The 19,825-nt window shown below is 44.3% G+C and overlaps 1 protein-coding gene across 1 annotated transcript in view; it reads right to left on the bottom strand.

The window, feature by feature from the left end:
- The window catches only part of LOC309564434 (uncharacterized protein), a 173,925-nt gene that overhangs the window by 130,744 nt on the left and 23,356 nt on the right, over window positions 1–19,825 (bottom strand). The window contains 9 exon segments of the mRNA XM_082269064.1: window positions 324–464; window positions 1,407–1,514; window positions 1,622–1,759; window positions 1,804–1,953; window positions 3,141–3,194; window positions 3,344–3,366; window positions 5,926–7,410; window positions 8,952–9,075; window positions 9,162–9,296. Of these exon segments, the coding sequence (XP_082125190.1) occupies window positions 324–464; window positions 1,407–1,514; window positions 1,622–1,759; window positions 1,804–1,953; window positions 3,141–3,194; window positions 3,344–3,366; window positions 5,926–7,410; window positions 8,952–9,075; window positions 9,162–9,296 (2,358 nt within the window).

Raw genomic sequence — 19,825 nt, 5'->3', positions numbered from 1 at the left:
CGAAGTCCTATGCCTGTTAATTATTTCATTAGCGCAGGCATATGGTTCTGCTTTCCCTGTCATCCTCATTGCGAATACAGTCACTATCGCCCTCATGGCGAACACAGTCTCTATCATCTTCAAGGAGAACAAAGTCTATAATCCTCATGGAGAACACAGGCTCTCTCATCGTCATGGAGAATACAGTCTCTATCATTCTCATGGATAACACAGTCTCTAACATTTTCATGGACAACACAGTCTATCATCCTCGGAAGACAACGTTTCTGTCATCCTTGGAGAACACTTTCCCTGTCATCCTCATGGAGAACACAGTCTCTAACATCTTCTTGGAGATTGAGAACAACGTCTTTATCATGCTCATGGAGAACACATTCTTTATCATCCTCGGAGGACAAAGTTTCTGTCATGCTCATTGAGAATACTGTCACTAGCATCCTCATGGAGAACACAGTCTCTAACATCTTCATGGAGAACAAAGTCTTTATCATCCTCGGAGGACAAAGTTTCTGTCATCCTTGGAAAACACTTTCCCTGTCATCCTCATTGAGAATACAGTCACTATCATTCTCATGGAGAACACAGTCTCTAACATCTTCTTGGAGATTGAGAACAACGTCTTTATCATCCTCGGAGGACAACGTTTCTGTCATCCTCATGGAGAACACAGTCTATATCATCCTCATAGAGAATAGTCTCTAATATCTTCATGGAGAACAAAGTCTTTATCATCCTTGGAGAACACTTTCCCTGTCATCCTCATTGAGAATACAGTCACTATCGCCCTCATGGCGAACACAGTCTCTATCATGCTCATGGAGAACAAAGGAAAGAGATACACTGCTCAAGGTAATGGGAAGCTTGATGACCAACAGCGGTGCTCGCCCCGGCTCTCCTCCGTGGACAGTCAATAATGAAAAGAAATGGCTGCACTCAGATGTGGTCAAAATCCAGGTTTATTGGACATCCCAATGTGGCAAAAAAGTGGCAAGGTAGACGCGTTTCACACACTAAGATGTGTGCTTAGTGTTCATGGAGAACACAGTCTCTATCATCTTCAAGGAGAACAAAGTCTTTATCATCCTCATTGAAAACACAGTCTCTTTTATCTTAATGGAGAACACAGTCCCCATCATCCTTATGGAGGACACAGTTCCTATCGTCCTCATGGAGAACACAGACTCTTTATTCTTCATGGAAAGCACAGTCCCTATCACCCTCAGGGAGAACAAAGTCTTTATCACCCTCATGGAGAACACAGTCTCTATCATCTTCATGGAGAACACAGTCTCTAACATCTTCTTGGAGATTGTGAACAACGTCTTTATCATCCTCGGAGGACAAAGTTTCTGTCATCCTCATTGACAATACAGTCACTATCATCCTCATAGAGAATAGTCTCTAACATCTTCATGGAGAACAAAGTCTTTATCATCCTTGGAGAACACTTTCCCTGTCATCCTCATTGAGAATACAGTCACTATCGCCCTCATGGAGAACACGGTCTCTATCATCTTCAAGAAAAAACAAAGTCTTTATCATCCTCATGGAGAACACAGTCTCTATCATCTTCAAGTAGAACAAAGTATTTATCATCCTCATGGAGAAAACAGTCTCTAACATCTTCATGGAGAACAACGTCTTTATCATCCTTGGAGGACAAAGTTTCTGTCATCCTCATGGAGAACACTTTCCCTGTCATCCTCATTGAGAATACAGTCACTATCATCCTCATAGAGAACACAGTCTCTAACATCTTCTTGGAGATTGAGAACAACGTCTTTATCATCCTCGGAGGACAACGTTTCTGTCATCCTCATTGAGAACACAGTCTATATCATCCTCATAGAGAACACAGTCTCTAACATTTTCCTGGAGTACACAGTCTTTATCATCCTCATCGAGAACACAGTCTTTATCATACTCATGGAGAACACAGTCTCGATCATCCTCCTTATGGAGAACACAGACTCTTTATTCTCCATGGAGAACACAGTCTAATATCTTCCTGGAGAACAAAGTCTTTATTACCCTCATGGAGAACACAGTCTCTATCATCTTCATGTAGAACAAAGTCTCTATCATTCTCACGGAGAACACAGACTCTATATTCTTCATGGAGAACAAAGTCTCTATCATCCCCATGGAGAACACAGTTCCTATTGTCCTCATGTAGAACAAAGTCTCTGTCAACCCCTTGGAGAACAGTCCCCATCATCCTCATGGAGAACACAGCTCTTATCATCCTCATGGAGAGAAAACAGTTCAAATCATCCTCGAAAAAAACAGTTACTTTCATTCTCATAAAGAACACAATCCCTATAGTCCTCATGGAGATCACAGTTCCTATAATCCTCAAAAAGAACAGTTTCTATCATCCTCATGGAAAACACAGTGCCTTAAAGAGAAGGCATTACAAGACTGGTCACTCCGCTGGAGGGACCGTTCACCCCTAGACTGCATGAACCCTCCACTACAAGGGTAGATTTTGGCTAACTTCTGTAGTTGGGCTTAAATACCAATGATTGTTTACCAGAACACTTGACTTTATCAGGTATACTTGACTGATTGGGTTATCCAAGCACCATGTCCCAATCATATATAACCATATAAAAAGTATTTAAGAAGTATATCCAGAGAATATGCCCATGATGATGTAACAGTTTATTTATGATCTGACTATAACCTAAAGACTAATATTTGAACAAATTACGGAACTGTGTACCTACGTTTTCTAGAATAACCATAATCTGATGCCACATTTGAATAGTTGTGGGTTCCTCTGGAGATATCCCAGATGGTTCCCTCCCCATGCTGGGTATTAGCTCATTTTTGTTGGTTACCCCTTGGCCTCAATATGCTTTGCATGTAATTATGGCTAATGCTCCGTATGCCTAATTATTATCTCTGAATATGACCTTTCTTTGGTAGTTTGTGAAACGCGTTGAGCTGGTCGCCCTCATCCCACTGCTGGAATCTGTGCTGTTGGATTGCAAACATCTTTAAATGTTTCAGAATAGAACAATATAGATATATTTGAATGCAATTCTGAGAAAAAGGGGGCCAAGAAAAGGAAGAAAATGTACGAAATGCATCTAAATTGGCCTTCTGACCTTTCATTTGAAAGGTAAAATACTTACCTCTTCCAGCATCAGCTCCTTCTTTAGTTTACGGGCAAATAAAGAGGTGTAGCGCTATCATCAAATTAAATAATACGCGTAATTATTAAATTTAAAAAATCCACACAAAATATATTGTCCCACATCCATAAATATGTGCTCCTATAATACATCCACTTCACTCCTCCACCGTCTGTGACCAATACCACCGGTTGTGCTCTCACCTGAAATATATGACCCTCATCAACTGAAAAGTCATAAAATGTTTCTGTGCCCTTTAATCCTCTTTTCCTGCAGGCCACTGATACTCCACCACTCCGATCCGAAGGTATGGCCCCTCAATACCGGGCACTTTCACCCTCTTTCTGCCCAGGTCGATTTTCAGGCTGCTGCACTTTGAATGACAATTGCGCGGTCATGCAACACTGTACCCAAACAACATTTTTAGTATTTTTTTGAAACAGATAAAGCTTTCTTTTGGTTGTATTTATTCACCTCTGGGATTTTTTTTTTTTTTTTTTGCCAAACAAATGAATAAAGACCAAATTTTTTTTCAAATTTCTGTTATAACATATTGATCTGTGCTGATGAGGCTACACTGATGGGCACTGATAGGCTGCACTGATGAGGCAGCACTGACGTGCATAATGAGGTGGCACTAGAATGCAGCACTGATAGGGCGGCACTGATGGGCACTAATGAGGCAGCATTGAGGAGGTGGCACTGATGGGCACTGATAAGGCAGCACTGATGGGCACTGATGAGGCAGCGCTAATGAGGCAGCACTGATGAGGTGGCACTGACAGGCACTGAAGAGGCACTAATATGCAGCACTGGTGGGCACTGATATGCAGCACTGATGGGCACTAATGAGGCAGCATTGATGAGGTGGCACTGATAAGGCAGCACTGATGTGGCAGCACTGATGAGGTGGCACTGATGGGCACTGAAGAGGCACTAATATGCAGCACTGATGGGCACTGATATGCAGCACTGATGGGCACTAATGAGGCAGCATTGATGAGGTGACACTGATGGGCACTGATAAGGCAGCACTTATGAGGTGGCACTGGTGGGCACTGATGAGGCACTAATATGCAGCACTGATATGCAGCACTGATAGGCAATGATAGACGGCCCTGACAGGCATCACTAATGGGCACTGATTGGCATCGATGAAGGGCACTGGTGGGCATCACTGATCACTGTGAGGAAATCCGCTTATCGGCTCTCCTCTCCTCCTGTGCTGTCAGCGTGAGGAGAGGAATGCCGATAACTGCCACTTCCTCTTTACAATATAGTGTCACCATAAAAACATTAAGTGCTTTATCATTAAATTAAAACTTTCCCCCTGAGGAAGTCACATGTCCTGGTGACGAAACGTGCCGGAGGGCTTGTGGATGATGTCAGCGCAGTATTCACCCATAAAGGAAGTTTGATACTAGTATTATTAGCTGGATGATAACTATTAGCTGGATGATCGGCAGTCCTTGTGTTGTTATGCCATATTTTGTGGGTGTGCTGCGGTACACCTTAGGACAGGGGTCTCCAAACTATGGCCCTCCAGTTGTTCAGGAACTACAATTCCCATCATGCCTAGTAGTGATCGACCGATATCGTTTTTTTTACTGCCGATACCGATTTTTTGGTCATTGGATATCGGTATTTTCGTACCTTAAATTTTTTTTTTTTTAATGTCTACAGGTACTGTGGTGAAGGGATCATGTCCTGACATCACTTCCGGGTACTCAGCGGCACCGAATTCAAAGAAATGGAGACCCAGTCAGACGGTGGCGGTGAAGGTGGGATGCCCGGGTCTACCGGTGGGACAGGAGACCTGGGCGAGACGCGGAAGGCGGCAGGAGGGGGGGACATCCCCTCCCGCTCCTTGGAATGACAGCCGAGCGGCTTCTCAGCCGCATCGGTTGTCATTATAAGACAGCCGACCGTCGGCTATGGACACCGGTACCAGGGTGATGCCTCTAGCTGCAGGCATCACCCCGGTACATGCACTTTCCCAAAATATCGGCAATATTGGTAAATCAAAAGGCCGATTCCGTTATATCGGGGAAAGTGCATATCGGCCCTCTATATATCGGCTTTGCCGATAATCGGTCGATCTCTCATGCCTAGTCATGTCTGTAAATGTCAGAGTTTTACAATGCCTCATGGGACATATAGTTCCACAAAAGCTGGAGGGCTGTAGTTTGTAGATCCCTGGTGTACAGTATCAACTAATTTGTAGGGAACATGACGTTATATTGAGGAATGGAGATGGACCTTTCATATGGTGTACAGTATCTCCTCCTCATTTGTTGGGAACATGAAGTTATATTGAGGAATGGAGATGGACCTTTCATATGGTGTACAGGATCTCCTCCTCATTTGTTGGGAACATGACGTCGTATTGAGGAACTGAGATGGACCTTTCATATGGTGTACAGTATCTCCTCCTCATTTGTTAGGAACATGACATTATATTGAGGAATGGAGATGGACCTTTCATATGGTGTACAGTATCTCCTCCTCATTTGTTGGGAACATGACGTTATATTGAGGAATGGAGATGGACCTTTCATATGGTGTACAGTATCTCCTCCTCATTTGTTGGGAACATAACGTTATATTGAGGAATGGAGATGGACCTTTCATGTGGTGTACAGTATCTCCTCCTCATTTACACCCCTCTAGTGTTATTTGTCTCTCCTTTTCCTGAACATTAAAAAGAATGCTCACCCTCAGGTAATTTTACTGGTGTTTATTATAAAAAAAATTTGTGACAGAAACCATTTCCTTCCCTCCTAACATGAAAGAAATTTGTCCATGTGGGTCCTCTGGTGTCTAAGAAGGTCTCCTCTCTGAGTGAAACCTTTCCCACATACGGAACATAAATGCGGGCGCACTCCGTTGTGAAATTTCTTGTGCCTGATAAGACTTTCCTTCCATGTGAAGCTCTTCCCGCACTGCGAGCACGAAAAAGGCCGCAGGCCAATGTGATTTCTTTGATGATTAACAAGGTATCTTTTCTCGTTGAAACATTTCCCGCACTCTGAACACTTAAAAGGAAGCTCGCCCGTGTGGATTCTCTGGTGCGTAAGGAGGTGTCTTTTGTGGCTGTAACTTTTCCCACACTCTAAACATGAAAACGGCTTCTCTCCAGTGTGGGCTTTGACATGGGTATGGGGAACATGTTCAGAGGGTTCATTGGCGGAGTAAACTCCCTGAGGTCCTACAAGGTCCGACATCTTACTCTCTGAGCATGAAAAGATCTTCTCAACCATGTCAACACTTTGAAGCGTCCCACATTCAGATTTGGTTGGTTGCTCCCTTGAGTGGGTTCGCTGGTGTAGAATAAACATACCTCGGAGAGCGAAACCTTTCCCGCACTCCTTACATGTATACATGTTTTTGTCCATGTGGACTTGCAGATGATTAATGTACGTATCTTTCCGAGGAAAACATTTCCCGCACTCTGAACACAAAAAGGGTTTCTCGCCCGTGTGAACTTTGAGATGTCTGGTCAGGTGACCTTTCTGCATGAAATACAGGCCGCACTCCGAGCACACGTAAGGCCTTTCCCCCGTGTGGTGCCTCAGATGTCTAGCAAGGTCGCTTTTGTGCAAGAAAGATTTCCCGCACTCTGGGCAGCAAAAGTGCCGCACTCCGGTGTGATTAATTGAATGTCTCGTAAGATGTGATTTCGATGCAAAACTTTTTCCGCACTCCAAACACGGATGGGGACGCACTCCGCTGTGAACCTTTTTGTGACAGTTAAGGTACGATTTTGTGTTGAAACATTTCCCGCACTCGGAGCATGAAAACAGACGCTCTCCTGCATTAGTCTGCTGATGTAAAGCAAGGGTTGAGGCCGACGTTAAGCTGCTATCGTCTATAGAATATGGAAATATCTCTTCGATTTTCACTACAACAGCATCTAAATCATCAAGAGAAGGTTCTTCGGGATTGTAAGGATCTAGTGTCCTATCGGCAAGGTGAATTCTTGGGAAGATATTCGGGGGAATTGCATGGAAATTATCAAAAGGATACTCAACGTTACTTAGATCTTCTGGTCCAGCCACAAAATTTGGGGTATCAGTATGTAAATTGTAGGACGTATCCTTAGGATATGGAGGGTCTATTGATACATCGGCACAGTAAACTATGTGGTGGATATTTTGAGACGTGGGCTTCACTTCTGGAGAACATTGTATGATCCCGTTATCTACTGTGCTATAGTCTGGAGAGTACATAAGATGTTCATCTGGGGTTTTCCGAACATCATGTCCACCTGCTGGAAAGAGATTTTTATAATTATTATAGGAAATATATGGATTGTGTAAATAGACAATACTATTAAAAAGAATAGAGATGGAACTTTCATATGGTGTACGGTATCTCCTCCTCATTTGTTGGGAACATGACGTTATATTGAGGAATGGAGATGGACCTTTCATATGGTGTACAGTATCTCCTCCTCATTTGTTGGGAACATGACGTTATATTGAGGAATGGAGATGGACCTTTCATATGGTGTACAGTATCTCCTCCTCATTTGTTGGGAACATGACGTTATATTGAGGAATGGAGATGGACCTTTCATATGGTGTACAGTATCTCCTTCTCATTTGTTGGGAACATGACGTTATATTGAGGAATGGAGATGGACCTCTCATATGGTGTACAGTATCTCCTCCTCATTTGTTAGGAACAGGGCTTTTTTTTCTCAGAGAATAGGTGCAGGAACTCCTCCTTTCTGGGTATCCCCTTGTCTCCGCCCCTATCAACCTTCGAGCATCGTTCCTTGGTTCCAAACCCCACCCACCTCCCAGTACTGCCCCTTTCAGAGAATATAGAACCAAGTAACATTTGTGGTATAAAGTAATTTGCATGGCATTTGTTAACGATAACAAGAAAAGCAGTAAAATAGATCCCCTGCAGCCAGGAACACTAGATTCCAGCAACAATGGACCACCTGCAACAAAATACTCCCCCGCCCAGCAACAATAGACCCCCGGCAGCAAAAACAGATCCCACCCGCAGCCAGCATCAATAGACTATCCAGATCCCTCCCAGCAACAACTGACCTCCAGCAAGAGAAGAGCCACCTTCAGCAACAATAGATTCCCCGCAGCAACAACAGACCTCCACCTACCTCCGGCAAAAATATATCCCCTCCAGTGACAATAGATCCCCAGCAGCCACCATCAATAGATCATGTAGCACACCCCAGCACCCCTTGCTATTACATACATTTAATGCTGAAGGTGCCGGAACTGCGTTTCCCTGCATTCCCGCTGGAAAAAAAGCCCTGGTTAGGAACATGACATTATATTGAGGAATGGAGATGGACCTTTCATATGGAGTACAGTATCTCCTCCTCATTTGTTGGGAACATGACGTTATATTGAGGAATGGAGATGGACCTTTCATATGGTGTATAGAGGTTCTCCTCCTCATTTGTTGGGAACATGACGTTATATTGAGGAACGGAGATGGACCTTTCATATGATGTACAGTATCTCCTCCTCATTTGTTGGGAACATGACGTTATATTGAGGAATGGGGATGGACCTTTCATATGGTGTACAGTATCTCCTCCTCATTTGTTGGGAACATGACATTATATTGAGGAACGGAGATGGACCTTTCATATGGTGTACAGTATCTCCTCCTCATTTGTTGGGAACATGACGTTATATTGAGGAATGGAGATGGACTTTCATATGGTGTACAGTATTTCCTCCTCATTTGTTGGGAACATGTGTAGAACATGTTGACAATCAATTTTCTCTGCTTTACTGGCCTACCATATATATTCCATTGTCCTCTTACCCGGTGATGTGAGGGGCGGCTGATTCTCCATCATGACGTCCTTGTAGAGATCCTTGTGTCCTTCTAAATACTCCCACTCCTCCATGGAGAAATAGACAGTGACATCCTGACACCTTATAGGAACCTGACACACACAATGATACAGTCACCATCCAGACACATCCCTTGTCTGTTACTGGATAATGTCCCAGAATTCCCAGCACCGCTCACCTCTCCCGTCAGCAGCTCAGTGATGTTCTTGGTGACTTCTAGAATCTTCTTGTTGCTGTATTTCTCAGGTGTCAGGGAGTGAGATGGAGGAACTGTGATGGTCACCTGGTCACCCGACTTCACAGGAGGAAAACTCTGTTTTAAGATAAAGTTATTGTGAAACCCCGGAATGCCCATCACCTCTATGTGTGATAGTGTTAGAGATAATATTGGTTATCATGTGACACTTCCATGGTACTGCTCACCTCTCCAGTCAGCAGGTATATGATCTCCAGGGTCAAGTTTAGTAACTTCTCAGTCATGTGACTTGGGTCTTCATCCATCATTATTGCTGTGGCCACGTGATCTCAACGGGTCGTGAATCTCTGTAGATGGTTAATATACTGGATGTATAAATGAATCTATATTTAGGATAAATCTGGTCTATAAACCAGAGGCTCTGGATGGACAGTTGGATAAATGGTTCTATATTTAGGATGTATCCGGTCTATAAACCAGAGGCTCTGGATGGACAGTTGGATAAATGGCTTTATATTTAGGATGTATCTTTATTTTAAACCATAGCAGACATCACATTGACTATTGAGGAAGAGGACGGACATTACAGGAGGGTTACTGGGTGTAAATATAAAATAATATCTTATTACCTCACCTTCTGCCAGGTCCAGCAATGTCTCCTCTCTACTTCCTCCCGACTCCCTTCTTACCGGGAACTTCCTATTTATACCCGACATCACTTCCTGCCTGTGACGTGCCGCTGAAAATAGCCAAGATTGCCATCTTGTGGAGATTCTGATAGCTGCAGTTTTCATTATTTCCTGTTAGTCTTATAATGCTTCTTCCAGGATGACCAGTGTATTATTTATAGTATATCCATAGCTTTAGCCAAGGCTTTTTTTTCAGCTGGGACTTGGTGGAACTCAGTTTCAACACCTTTGGCTCAGGCCCACTGCTCCCTGCTCATCACTATCACTTGTAAACACAGGGTCGTGGTTGAGTTCCTGCACTTTTTTTTTTGAGAAAAAAAGCCCTGGCTTTAACTAACCAAAAATAACATTGGTAACCCATAACGTCCTTCCTAACGGACTTATTCTAAGAATTGTGTCAAGTGGTTTGACTTTTTTCTTTTTTATAGAAGGCTGATTCATGGAAATACACTAGAATCTGGAAGCCTTGGGTGGACTATTTTCTTCCCCCGAATTTTGACTCTACTCTTTTGCTACCATGTTGGCAACTCTCCATCTTCTGACACCGTGTTGTCAACACCCTGTGCTACTGCCCACTTTACCCCCTGGGATCCCAATCTTAACCTTCTCTTCTCCCCGGAGCTCTTTCCCCTTGCCACCCTTTTCTCTTCTCTTTTCCTCTCTCCTATCCCTTGACTACGGTAAGACAGATGCAAACCCCACAGTACCACTACTACTCCCCTTACTTATTACCCACAAGTAGTAAATAAATCAAAGACACCCTTTTTGGAAAACAAAATGGCCATACCGGCCATTTATTAATAAATAGCCATAAAACACATTTGTTTAACAAAAACATAACAATCTCACAGATAAATACTAAACCGGGTTGCCGATCTTTGGAGGCACTGAAGAACCCCAAATCGTTTTCTGTGTCTTCGTGACCACACAAGGTCCCCAGCCGCAACACCCCAACTAGGGGACGATCCCAACTCTCCACATTCTATGCAGATATCTCCATATACCCAATGCCCAGTGTAACATGGGAGACCATTAGCTCTAGTGGTAGATACGTTTTCAAGTGATTCATGGTAGTCAGGAACTATATTTCAAGAGTCTGGTAGCCCATTTTTATTAAAAGGCAAATAAAAAGTCTATAACACAGGTTTACCGCGCAGAGGTTCTTCTCCAATAAATACAGAAACATAAAATGTTAGCCCACCTAGCTCTTTATGATGGTCACCCCGACCATAGGTGCTTTTGTGCAGACCACTTTACTCTAGCGTCCACAGTTCTGCTTGGCCTTCGTCCTCAGGCCGTTTACAGCCTCTTGCAGATACGCACACACTGTGGTTGCCACCTGCAGCCTCTGACTCCTGGAGAGGATTGGAGTCCTCCTGACTCCCATAGACAGACCACCTGGCTGTTGGGTGGAGCAGTCTCCAACTGGGAGCCCTGAGGTATTCCTAATGCTCCATTATAAGGCCTATGTGCACCTGAGCACACACCCTGCTGGTCATCCACAAAAGCTGGACACGGGGCTGGAGATTCCATCCCACCCAAGACACTATGGAATCTCCCAACTACAGAGCCCCATCCAGGTATACCAAAACCACTCCACAGCTACACTAATGCCTCGTTTCCACTGAGCGGAACGGTTCGGATCGGTTCGGTACGGTACGCTATTTTTGGTGTTTCCATTATGAAAGTGGCCCATACAACCGAACCAAACCGCACCATTCGTGGTCCTCCTTCAGATGTAGGGCCATAGGAAATGGTACGGTACGGTTAGGGCGGAGCTACTGGTGTCACACGATACATTCCACTGATTGGTGGACAGGAAAACGTCACTGCTGTCGTCAAACGGAAGCGCAGCTCAGTCCAGATATAGGAGAAGGATGCCTGCAAATAACAGCAGGGTCTGGTCAACTCAGGAACTATCCACTTTCCTTACTATAATTGCGGACAGTGTTATTCAGAGTGAGCTTGATGGATCAGTGAGGAATGAAAAGGTGTATAAAGATATTTCCCAGCGGATGGCAGCCGAGGGATTTGAACGGACGTCGGGTCAGTGTAGGGCAAAGCTTAAGAAGCTTAAAGGCCAATATAAAAAATTAAGGATGCCAACAGCTGTAGTGGAAACAGTCGAAGTACTTGGAAGTGGTACGATGCCATGGACGCCATTTACGGGCATAGGCCAGCAAACCAAGGCAGGGAAGGAGGTCTGGACTCTGCATCTTCATCTGCATCTGCACTTCTCGAATCCATGATAGATCCTGTTGGTAAGTTTTATTTTTTTTCCTGCTTGGCATTGGCTTTCCCTATGCTAACCATTTAAAAAAAATAACTGCACAAAACCATTAACTCTGCACCCAAAATGTAATTGTATTTGTGCAGTGGACTGAAAGAAAATGGTAGGGAGTAGCGCTGCACTGTTTTGTATAATTAATGAAAAATGCGTGACTGGTGTTTTGCTTAATTAGTATGGGCTTGATAATATCAATGGGGGTGCTGAATATGCATAAAAATACTATTAAAGGCTATCATGCATGATTTCAAGCAGCCACAGTGCACTTTAACCAAGTAAAGTTAATCTCAGAATGGATAGGGAAATGTACTGTCTGTATAAATCAGCCCCTATTTTTGAGAAAAAAGACAACTGTAGAAAAGATAATGGAGATTTCTGATGCTCTCATTGTACCTTAGCCTTTAAACTGATATAGTTCCATTATTTTTTATTTAAATACCTGGACAGAAGAGTATAGGCATCTCATTTTTTTACCCACTGTGCATCCCATTGTTTACTACCTGATGATAACTGCCATAAGATAGTACACTGTGTCTTCTTCTCGTTTGTGTCTAAAACCCTTGATATGTGCATTTTCAGATACTGTGGATGGACTCTCCAATGATACCTCTAACTTTTCAGACGATGGTCCATCGACATCTTTCAGCAGCACCAGTACGATTGTGTCAACACCAAGCCTACCACAGAGTACGCCAAATGCACCACGTCACACAGGTAAGACATTATGATCAGAGTGAAAGTTATAATTGTGCATTTTCTTAAATCAATATTCTGGTATTTTGTATATTCCAGGTGAAAGGAGACGGTTGCAGCTGGATCTGCGCACAGTTATTGATGATATGAGGGCAGTAGAGGAAAGACAACAGGAAAGGATGGAGACCCTTTCTGAGCGGTGGTTTCAGGCACTGCGTCAGGATGCCCAGGAAGCTATGCGCCAGGAGGCTGAGATTGCCCGGCAGCAGATGGAGCAGTTGTCTACCTTCAACCAGGCCTTCCTTGGTGTCCTAGGGCAGCTTGTTCAAGTGCTGGGAGCCAGTCGTGATCCCAGGCCACCGCCAAGGCAATAGTGCCTGTCAGCCAGCACAGGACCTGTACCCTTTGTTTTTTGGTAATTTTTCAGTTTTGTTTTGTAAAAATGTTTTATTTTTTTGAATTCTTACTTGTAAGAAAATATAGAAAGAATATTTTTGTTGCTGAATAAAAGAGATTTTATAAGAGACTTTGGGTGTGTCTGATTCATTAATGTAAAACTTTATTAAAACTTTAAAACAATCATGGTAAAAAATTAGGTGTTGAGGTGACGCATCAGAGCCTGACGTATTTCATTGCACTCATCTTCAATATCCTGTGCTATTACCCTTACTGGCTCTTCTGCAGACGTATTCCAATCCTGGTGGAAGTCTTCTCCATGACTTTCACAAAGATTGTGAAGAGCACAGCAAGTAAGCACCATGGATTTGACAAGTTGAATGTCACTGTCATTCCTCTTCATAAGACACCGCCACCTACCTTTAAGTCTTCCAAAAGCATTTTCAACTACGACCCGTGCCCTGGATGTTTTCTTGTTGTAGGTTTGTTGTTCTGGTGTCAGGCGGCCATTGTCAGGAAATGGTTTCAGGAGCCAATTTTGTAAAGGGTAGGCAGAGTCCCCGAGCACATAATAGCCAACATTCACCCCCCAAATGTTCTTAGTGGAAAGAGGGTACAGCCCTCCCTGCCCAACCCAATCCCAAAATGTGGACAATCGTAGAACCCGAGCATCATGCAAACTCCCAGGTTTTCCTACATTCACATTCCAGAATAGTCCTTTTCCATCCACCACTCCCTGGAGGATGATGGAATGCCAGCCCTTTCTGTTGAAGTAGTCAGTGTGGTATTCTTGTGGTGCTATTATTGGTATGTGTGACCCATCAATAGCACCAACACACTGTGGAAGACCCCACCTGTTTTCAAAGTACTCAGCCATGTCTTTAAGCTTTTCCCTGTCTGGAAAATGAACAATTTCAGGAGCTAGCAATGTGCAGACAGCCTTACAGAAGTCCTGCACACACCGGCACACTGATGATTTACTGACACCAAAAAGATGACCTATACTTCTGTATTCACTGTTGGTAGCCAGCTTCCCCAGTGCAATGGCTACTCTTTTCCTCACTGGCAAACTGGCTCGGAAGTTTGTGCTTTGCTTCTCCATCGCTGGACGTAGCCTTGCACAAAGGTATGAAAAGGTTTCCTCCGACATTCGGAAATTGTGCACCCACTGTGTGTGTGTGAATCCTGGGACGGTCACATCCCACCACTCATTGGCACGGGGGAGAGCCCAAATGACTGGTCGGCGGCGCTGCTTTGACAAAAGGAGAAGCATCTTTAAAAGAAGAAAACGCAGATGTTACCATATCACAAATAATAAAAACATATTAATACAACATACTATATTTTACAAGGTCAGATAGCATCATGTATAAAAGTGAGCAATGAGTACACATTGCAAGTATTACACCTTATACATAAATAAAAAAATACAGAATCTGCAAAGATCTAATATAAGATGGGAAGGATATACAGTACATTATGTATTCAACAACATACATGTTGCACACGTATGTAAACATGCACATTTGAAGTATTACACCTTATACATAAATACTCATTATACTACTAATGATTTGTTATGCATTTGATTTAATACTTCAAATGTGCATGTTTACATACGTGTGCAACATGAATGTTGTTAAGTACATATGTACTGTATATCCTTCCCATCTTATATTAGATTTTCTCATATTCTGTATTATTTTACTTTTTAATACGGGTAGAAATAAATGACAATTGGCATAATGTTGCTTACCCTATAACGCTGCCGTCTTTGTCTTTGCCGCACAAAGGTGTACTTCTCCTCCTGACTCAAGACCCAAGCCAAAAGTTTTCTTCTCTTTTCTGCTGTGTTTTCGCTTTGCCGCTCGTAACCTTCTCTCACACTGTGTGGCATGTATTTTGATTACTAAGAACCAAAAGCCAAGTAGAGCAAAGACGAGCTGCTGGATGACCTCCATTGTTGTTGTTGTTGTTGTAGCGTCACGTCTGTTGTCGCACTAGTGTGACGCCACGCCGCAACGCTAGGCATTTGGTGTACGCCCCGCATGGACCCTAGAGGTCCGACTTCCAGTGGAAACGCTCAACTGAATAGACCGGACCATTATCAGCCTGCCGATCTGTCCCGATCCGAACCGTTCCGCTCAGTGGAAACGAGGCATAAGTTGTCCTGCACAGATACCATGTGCACACTCTGTGTCCTTTAACCAACCATTTTCACCATGAAATTTTCTCGTCCTGTCACACCAGTTAAACCTCCGTTAACTGGCATCTTACAGAGGAAGAGACAAGAACTCACTGCTCAAGGTGGTGTAATTGCCTGATGACTCACACCGGTGCATGCCCCGACTCGCCTCCGTGGAAACTTGATAAAGGAAAAGGAATTGGCAGCACTCCAGGTTGAGTCAAAATCCAGATTTATTGACTGGACATCCAAATATGACAATTGTGACAAGGTAGACGCGTTTCACACACTGACTGTGTGCTTAATCATTACCAATGTAACCATTATCGTAATGATTAAGCACACAGTCAGTGTGTGAAACGCGTCTACCTTGTCACGATTGTCATATTTGGATGTCCAGTCAATAAATCTGGATTTTCACTCAACCTGGAGTGCTGCCAATTCCTTTTCCTTTATCTTACAGAGGACCCCAAGGGCCATCTTTAACACAGGGCAAAAGGGGCAGCCGCATAGTTGATAAGTGGATTTCGGAGGGCCCAAAAATTTTTTTGCCCAGGGTCCAATCAATATTAAAGACAGACCTGAGGATCCCATACCATAGATGGTTCCCCACTATGCCACATCCTTGTTGTTTTAGAAGGCCTCCAAAGATCCCAACTGCCAAGTCACTATGACAGCCGTTGCTCCACATCAATTCCAAGGGGTGGGAGGGTGGAAGTTTCTTCTTTGTCCGATGACCTTCAACTGACCACAGAACTCTTGACCCCAGCTTTACCAAGCCAAAAACCTCTCTTATTCTGCACCACCCACCCCTTTTGATATATGAATCACAGCAAGATTAAATTAACCCTAGGTGTGCCATTTTAGCCCTGCTACCTAGTCATGCCAGCCCTATGCTTATTTTGTATTTTTTCTTGCTTGGGGCTTTCTACCTTCATCGCTTGCCCGACACTTCGTGTCCTTTTATGGTCAACTACGACTGATGCCGATGCATGTTCCACCTTACCATATTAGACCCCTTGACCCCATTGACTGTTCTTGTTTTCTTATGCTGGTCATGAATGTCACTATGCTTAGGATTGATTTTGATAATTGTCATAACGATTTATATCCATCTGTTGGGCAACAGGACACTTGTGTTCATATTTCGACTTCTGCAACCTGCTATAAACTCTAATATTGAACCAGAAGGCAGATTTATTTTTAGAAAAGTAATATGTTTAACCACTTGGCCTCCGGAAGGTTTTACCCTCTTCATCACCAGAGCATTGACCAGACAGTATTGAAGCCAGAGAGACCATGCAACTGGCATTCTATTCACTTGACCTCCGGAAGGTTTTACCCTCTTCAACACCAGAGCATTGACCAGACAGTATTGAAGCCAGAGAGACCATGCAACTGGCATTCTATTCATTTGACCTCCGGAAGGTTTTACCCTCTTCAACACCAGAGCATTGACCAGACAGTATTGAAGCCAGAGAGACCATGCAACTGGCATTCTATTCACTTGACCTCCGGAAGGTTTTACCCTCTTCAACACCAGAGCATTGACCAGACAGTATTGAAGCCAGAGGGACCATGCAACTGGCATTCTATTCACTTGATCTCTGGAAGGTTTTACCATCTTCATCATCAGAGCATTGACCAGAGAGTATTAAAGCCAGAGAGACCATGCAACTGGCATTCTATTCACCTGACCTCTGGAAGGTTCTACCCCCCTTAATGACCAGAGCATTGACCAGACACTATTGAAAACAGAGAGACCATGCAACTGCCATTCTATTCACTTGATCTCTGGAAAGGTTTTACCCTCTTGTCCCATCAGTGGTGTCAGTGGGAGGAATAGTGGCACATCTGTAGCACCCTACAGGTAGGTGCTAGGTAAATGCATGTTGGCCTTGTCTGCCTAACAGCAGGGCTGTGATTTATTTTTGGCAGGGTGTCATGGTTTCCAAATGTGCCCACTGAGAGGGAAGTCTCCCCACTGGCTCCTGTGAGAGGCTTCTCATAGGACAGTGGAGGAAGCCCAATCAGGGGGCACATCCAGGCTGTATCTACCCCAGAAGGCAGAATTGGCTGCAAAGGATTCTGGGAGTGGGTATAAGTTTGGGGGAAGTGCGTGGCATGGGGTCTTTGGCGGGAGCAGAGTCCCAGGAGGGAGAGTACGGCTGTCTCTCTCCTCCTGTCTGAGGAAGCGGATAGTTCGGGGTGTCACCTGAATATCCAGAGAGTGCTGAGTGAGCTGAGGGGATCCGGTGTGCCGAGAATCTGCGGAGAGCGAGAGGGGTCCAGTCCCAGGAAAGCCTACACAGGTCGTGAGTACTGAGGATTGCCCCCGGGGATCTGCCTAGTGTCAGAGGGGACCACTCCGGAAGAGATTCTGGAATCCAGCCATCAGCTAGCTGTAAAGGGGGTGCCTAGGTTGAGGACCCTGAAGTTACAGAGGGGGTACATAGTCAGTGAACCCCTGAAGAGTTCAAGTTCAAGGGGGTACCTGTAGTTGGGCCCTGAATTGTACAGAGTGTGTGTCAGTTGCCAGCACAATTGTACAGAGTTCTACTTCATACTACCTCAAGCTGGCCAAAGCAGAGGACAGTATTCAGTGACTTTCACAGCTAAACAGTGTCAGGAGCTATAAAAGTATTCAGTCCTGGATCTTCTGGACTAAAGGTCAAGGATCCAGCACTTCTGTGTTCAACAAGTTATTCTCAGTGTTAGTGAGCGTTGGCTGGCGCCGGCTGGCGTCAAGGAGGCACCAATGGGCATTTTCTAAGGATAAAGTCCCAATTGTGTATAGTTAAGCCTCAAGGGGTATCCCACTCATTCCCTTCTCCCATCCCCTACAAAACCAATAAAAAACCACAAACAATGATGCCGGAGTTGTCGATGCTTCAGTTGTCACACCCAGGGTCGCAGCTCACATGGGCTGGGGAAAGTACCGGTACTAATGGCAGACCCACATCAGGCCAATGGCCTGGAAACCCTGCTACACATTGTTGATGTCAGTTGGAGAAATAGTGCCCCATGATTGGTGTAAGTGGGAAGAATTCTGCCCCATAGTTGATATCAGTGGGAGGAATTGTGCCCCATTGTTGGTGTCAGTTGGAGAAATAGTGCTCCATCATTGGTGTCATTGGAAAGAATTCTTCCGGTTCCTAGGATGACAACGCTCCTTCAGTTGAGTGTATCTATGGAGGAGCAGTGATTTCACCATAGGACAGGACTACAGAGCAGCTCCTCCTCTCCCTATCTTCATAACATGGGTGTGGGGGGGAGGGGTTATTCTGTAATGTTCAAGATGTTTCGTTGCTTATGCAAGCAGTTCTTCTATTGTAATCAGTGTCAGGAGCATACCCCAATGAGATAAGAATGGTTCCTCACCAGGTTGTGCACGGGGTGCAGCATGCTAGAGGGTATATGGGATGTAGAAAGAGTGGGGAAATCTGTTTTATGAAGTGAACGAAGGCTGATGATCAAACAGGTCAACGTTGGATCACGTATTACCATTGATAACATTAACCTCCAATCTTTCTAAACAATGGGCCAATTTACTGTCCTGCAGACTTTAGAGGGGGGTGGGGGGGAGTAGAAAATGTCCTGGCGCACAGTAGGAGTAAAGGATGCCCTATCTTTGGTGTCATTGGGTGGACTAATGCCTCATCGTTGATGTCAGTGGTAGTGATTGTTTGTGTCAGTTGGAGACATAGTGCCCCCAGCATTGGTGTCATTGGAAAGAGTTCTGCCACACCGTCAATGTCAGTGAGAGGAATTACACTCTTTTGTTGGTGTCAGTGGAAGGAATAGTGCCCCATTGTTGGTGTCAGTGGAAGAAATAGTGTCCCATCATTGTTATCAATGGAAGGAATTCTGTCCCATCGTTAGTGTCAGTTGGAAAAATAGTGCCCCATCGTTGGTGTCATTGGAAAGAATTCTGCCCCATCGTTCGTGTCAGTGGGAGGACTAGTGCCCCATCCTTGATGTAAGTGGGAGGAATTGTGCCCTTTCATTGGTAACAGTGGGAGGAATAGTGCCCCATTGTTGGTGTTAGTGGGAGGAATAGTGCCCCATTGTTGGTGTCAGTGGGAGGAATTGTGCCTCATTGTTGGTGTCAGTTGTAGAAATAGTGCCCCATCGTTGATGTCATTGGAAAAATTCTGCCCCATCATTGGTATCAGTGGGAGGACTAGCGCCTCATCTTTGATGTCAGTGGAAGGAATTGTGCCAAATTGTTGGTGTCAGTTGGAGGAATAGTGTCTCATCGTTGGTGTCATTGAAAATAATTCTGCTCCATCATGGGTGTCAGTGGGAGGACTAGTGCCTTATCGTTGATGTCATTGGAAAGAATTATGCCCCATCATTGATCTCAGTGGGAGGACTAGTGCCCCATTGTTGGTGT

This window comes from Pelophylax lessonae, assembly GCF_965119305.1.
Source record: "Pelophylax lessonae genome assembly, chromosome: 9".
Classification (NCBI taxonomy): Eukaryota; Metazoa; Chordata; class Amphibia; order Anura; family Ranidae; genus Pelophylax; species Pelophylax lessonae.
Note: the sequence above shows the minus strand (reverse complement) of the source record. Positions and strands in the feature narration are given on the sequence as shown.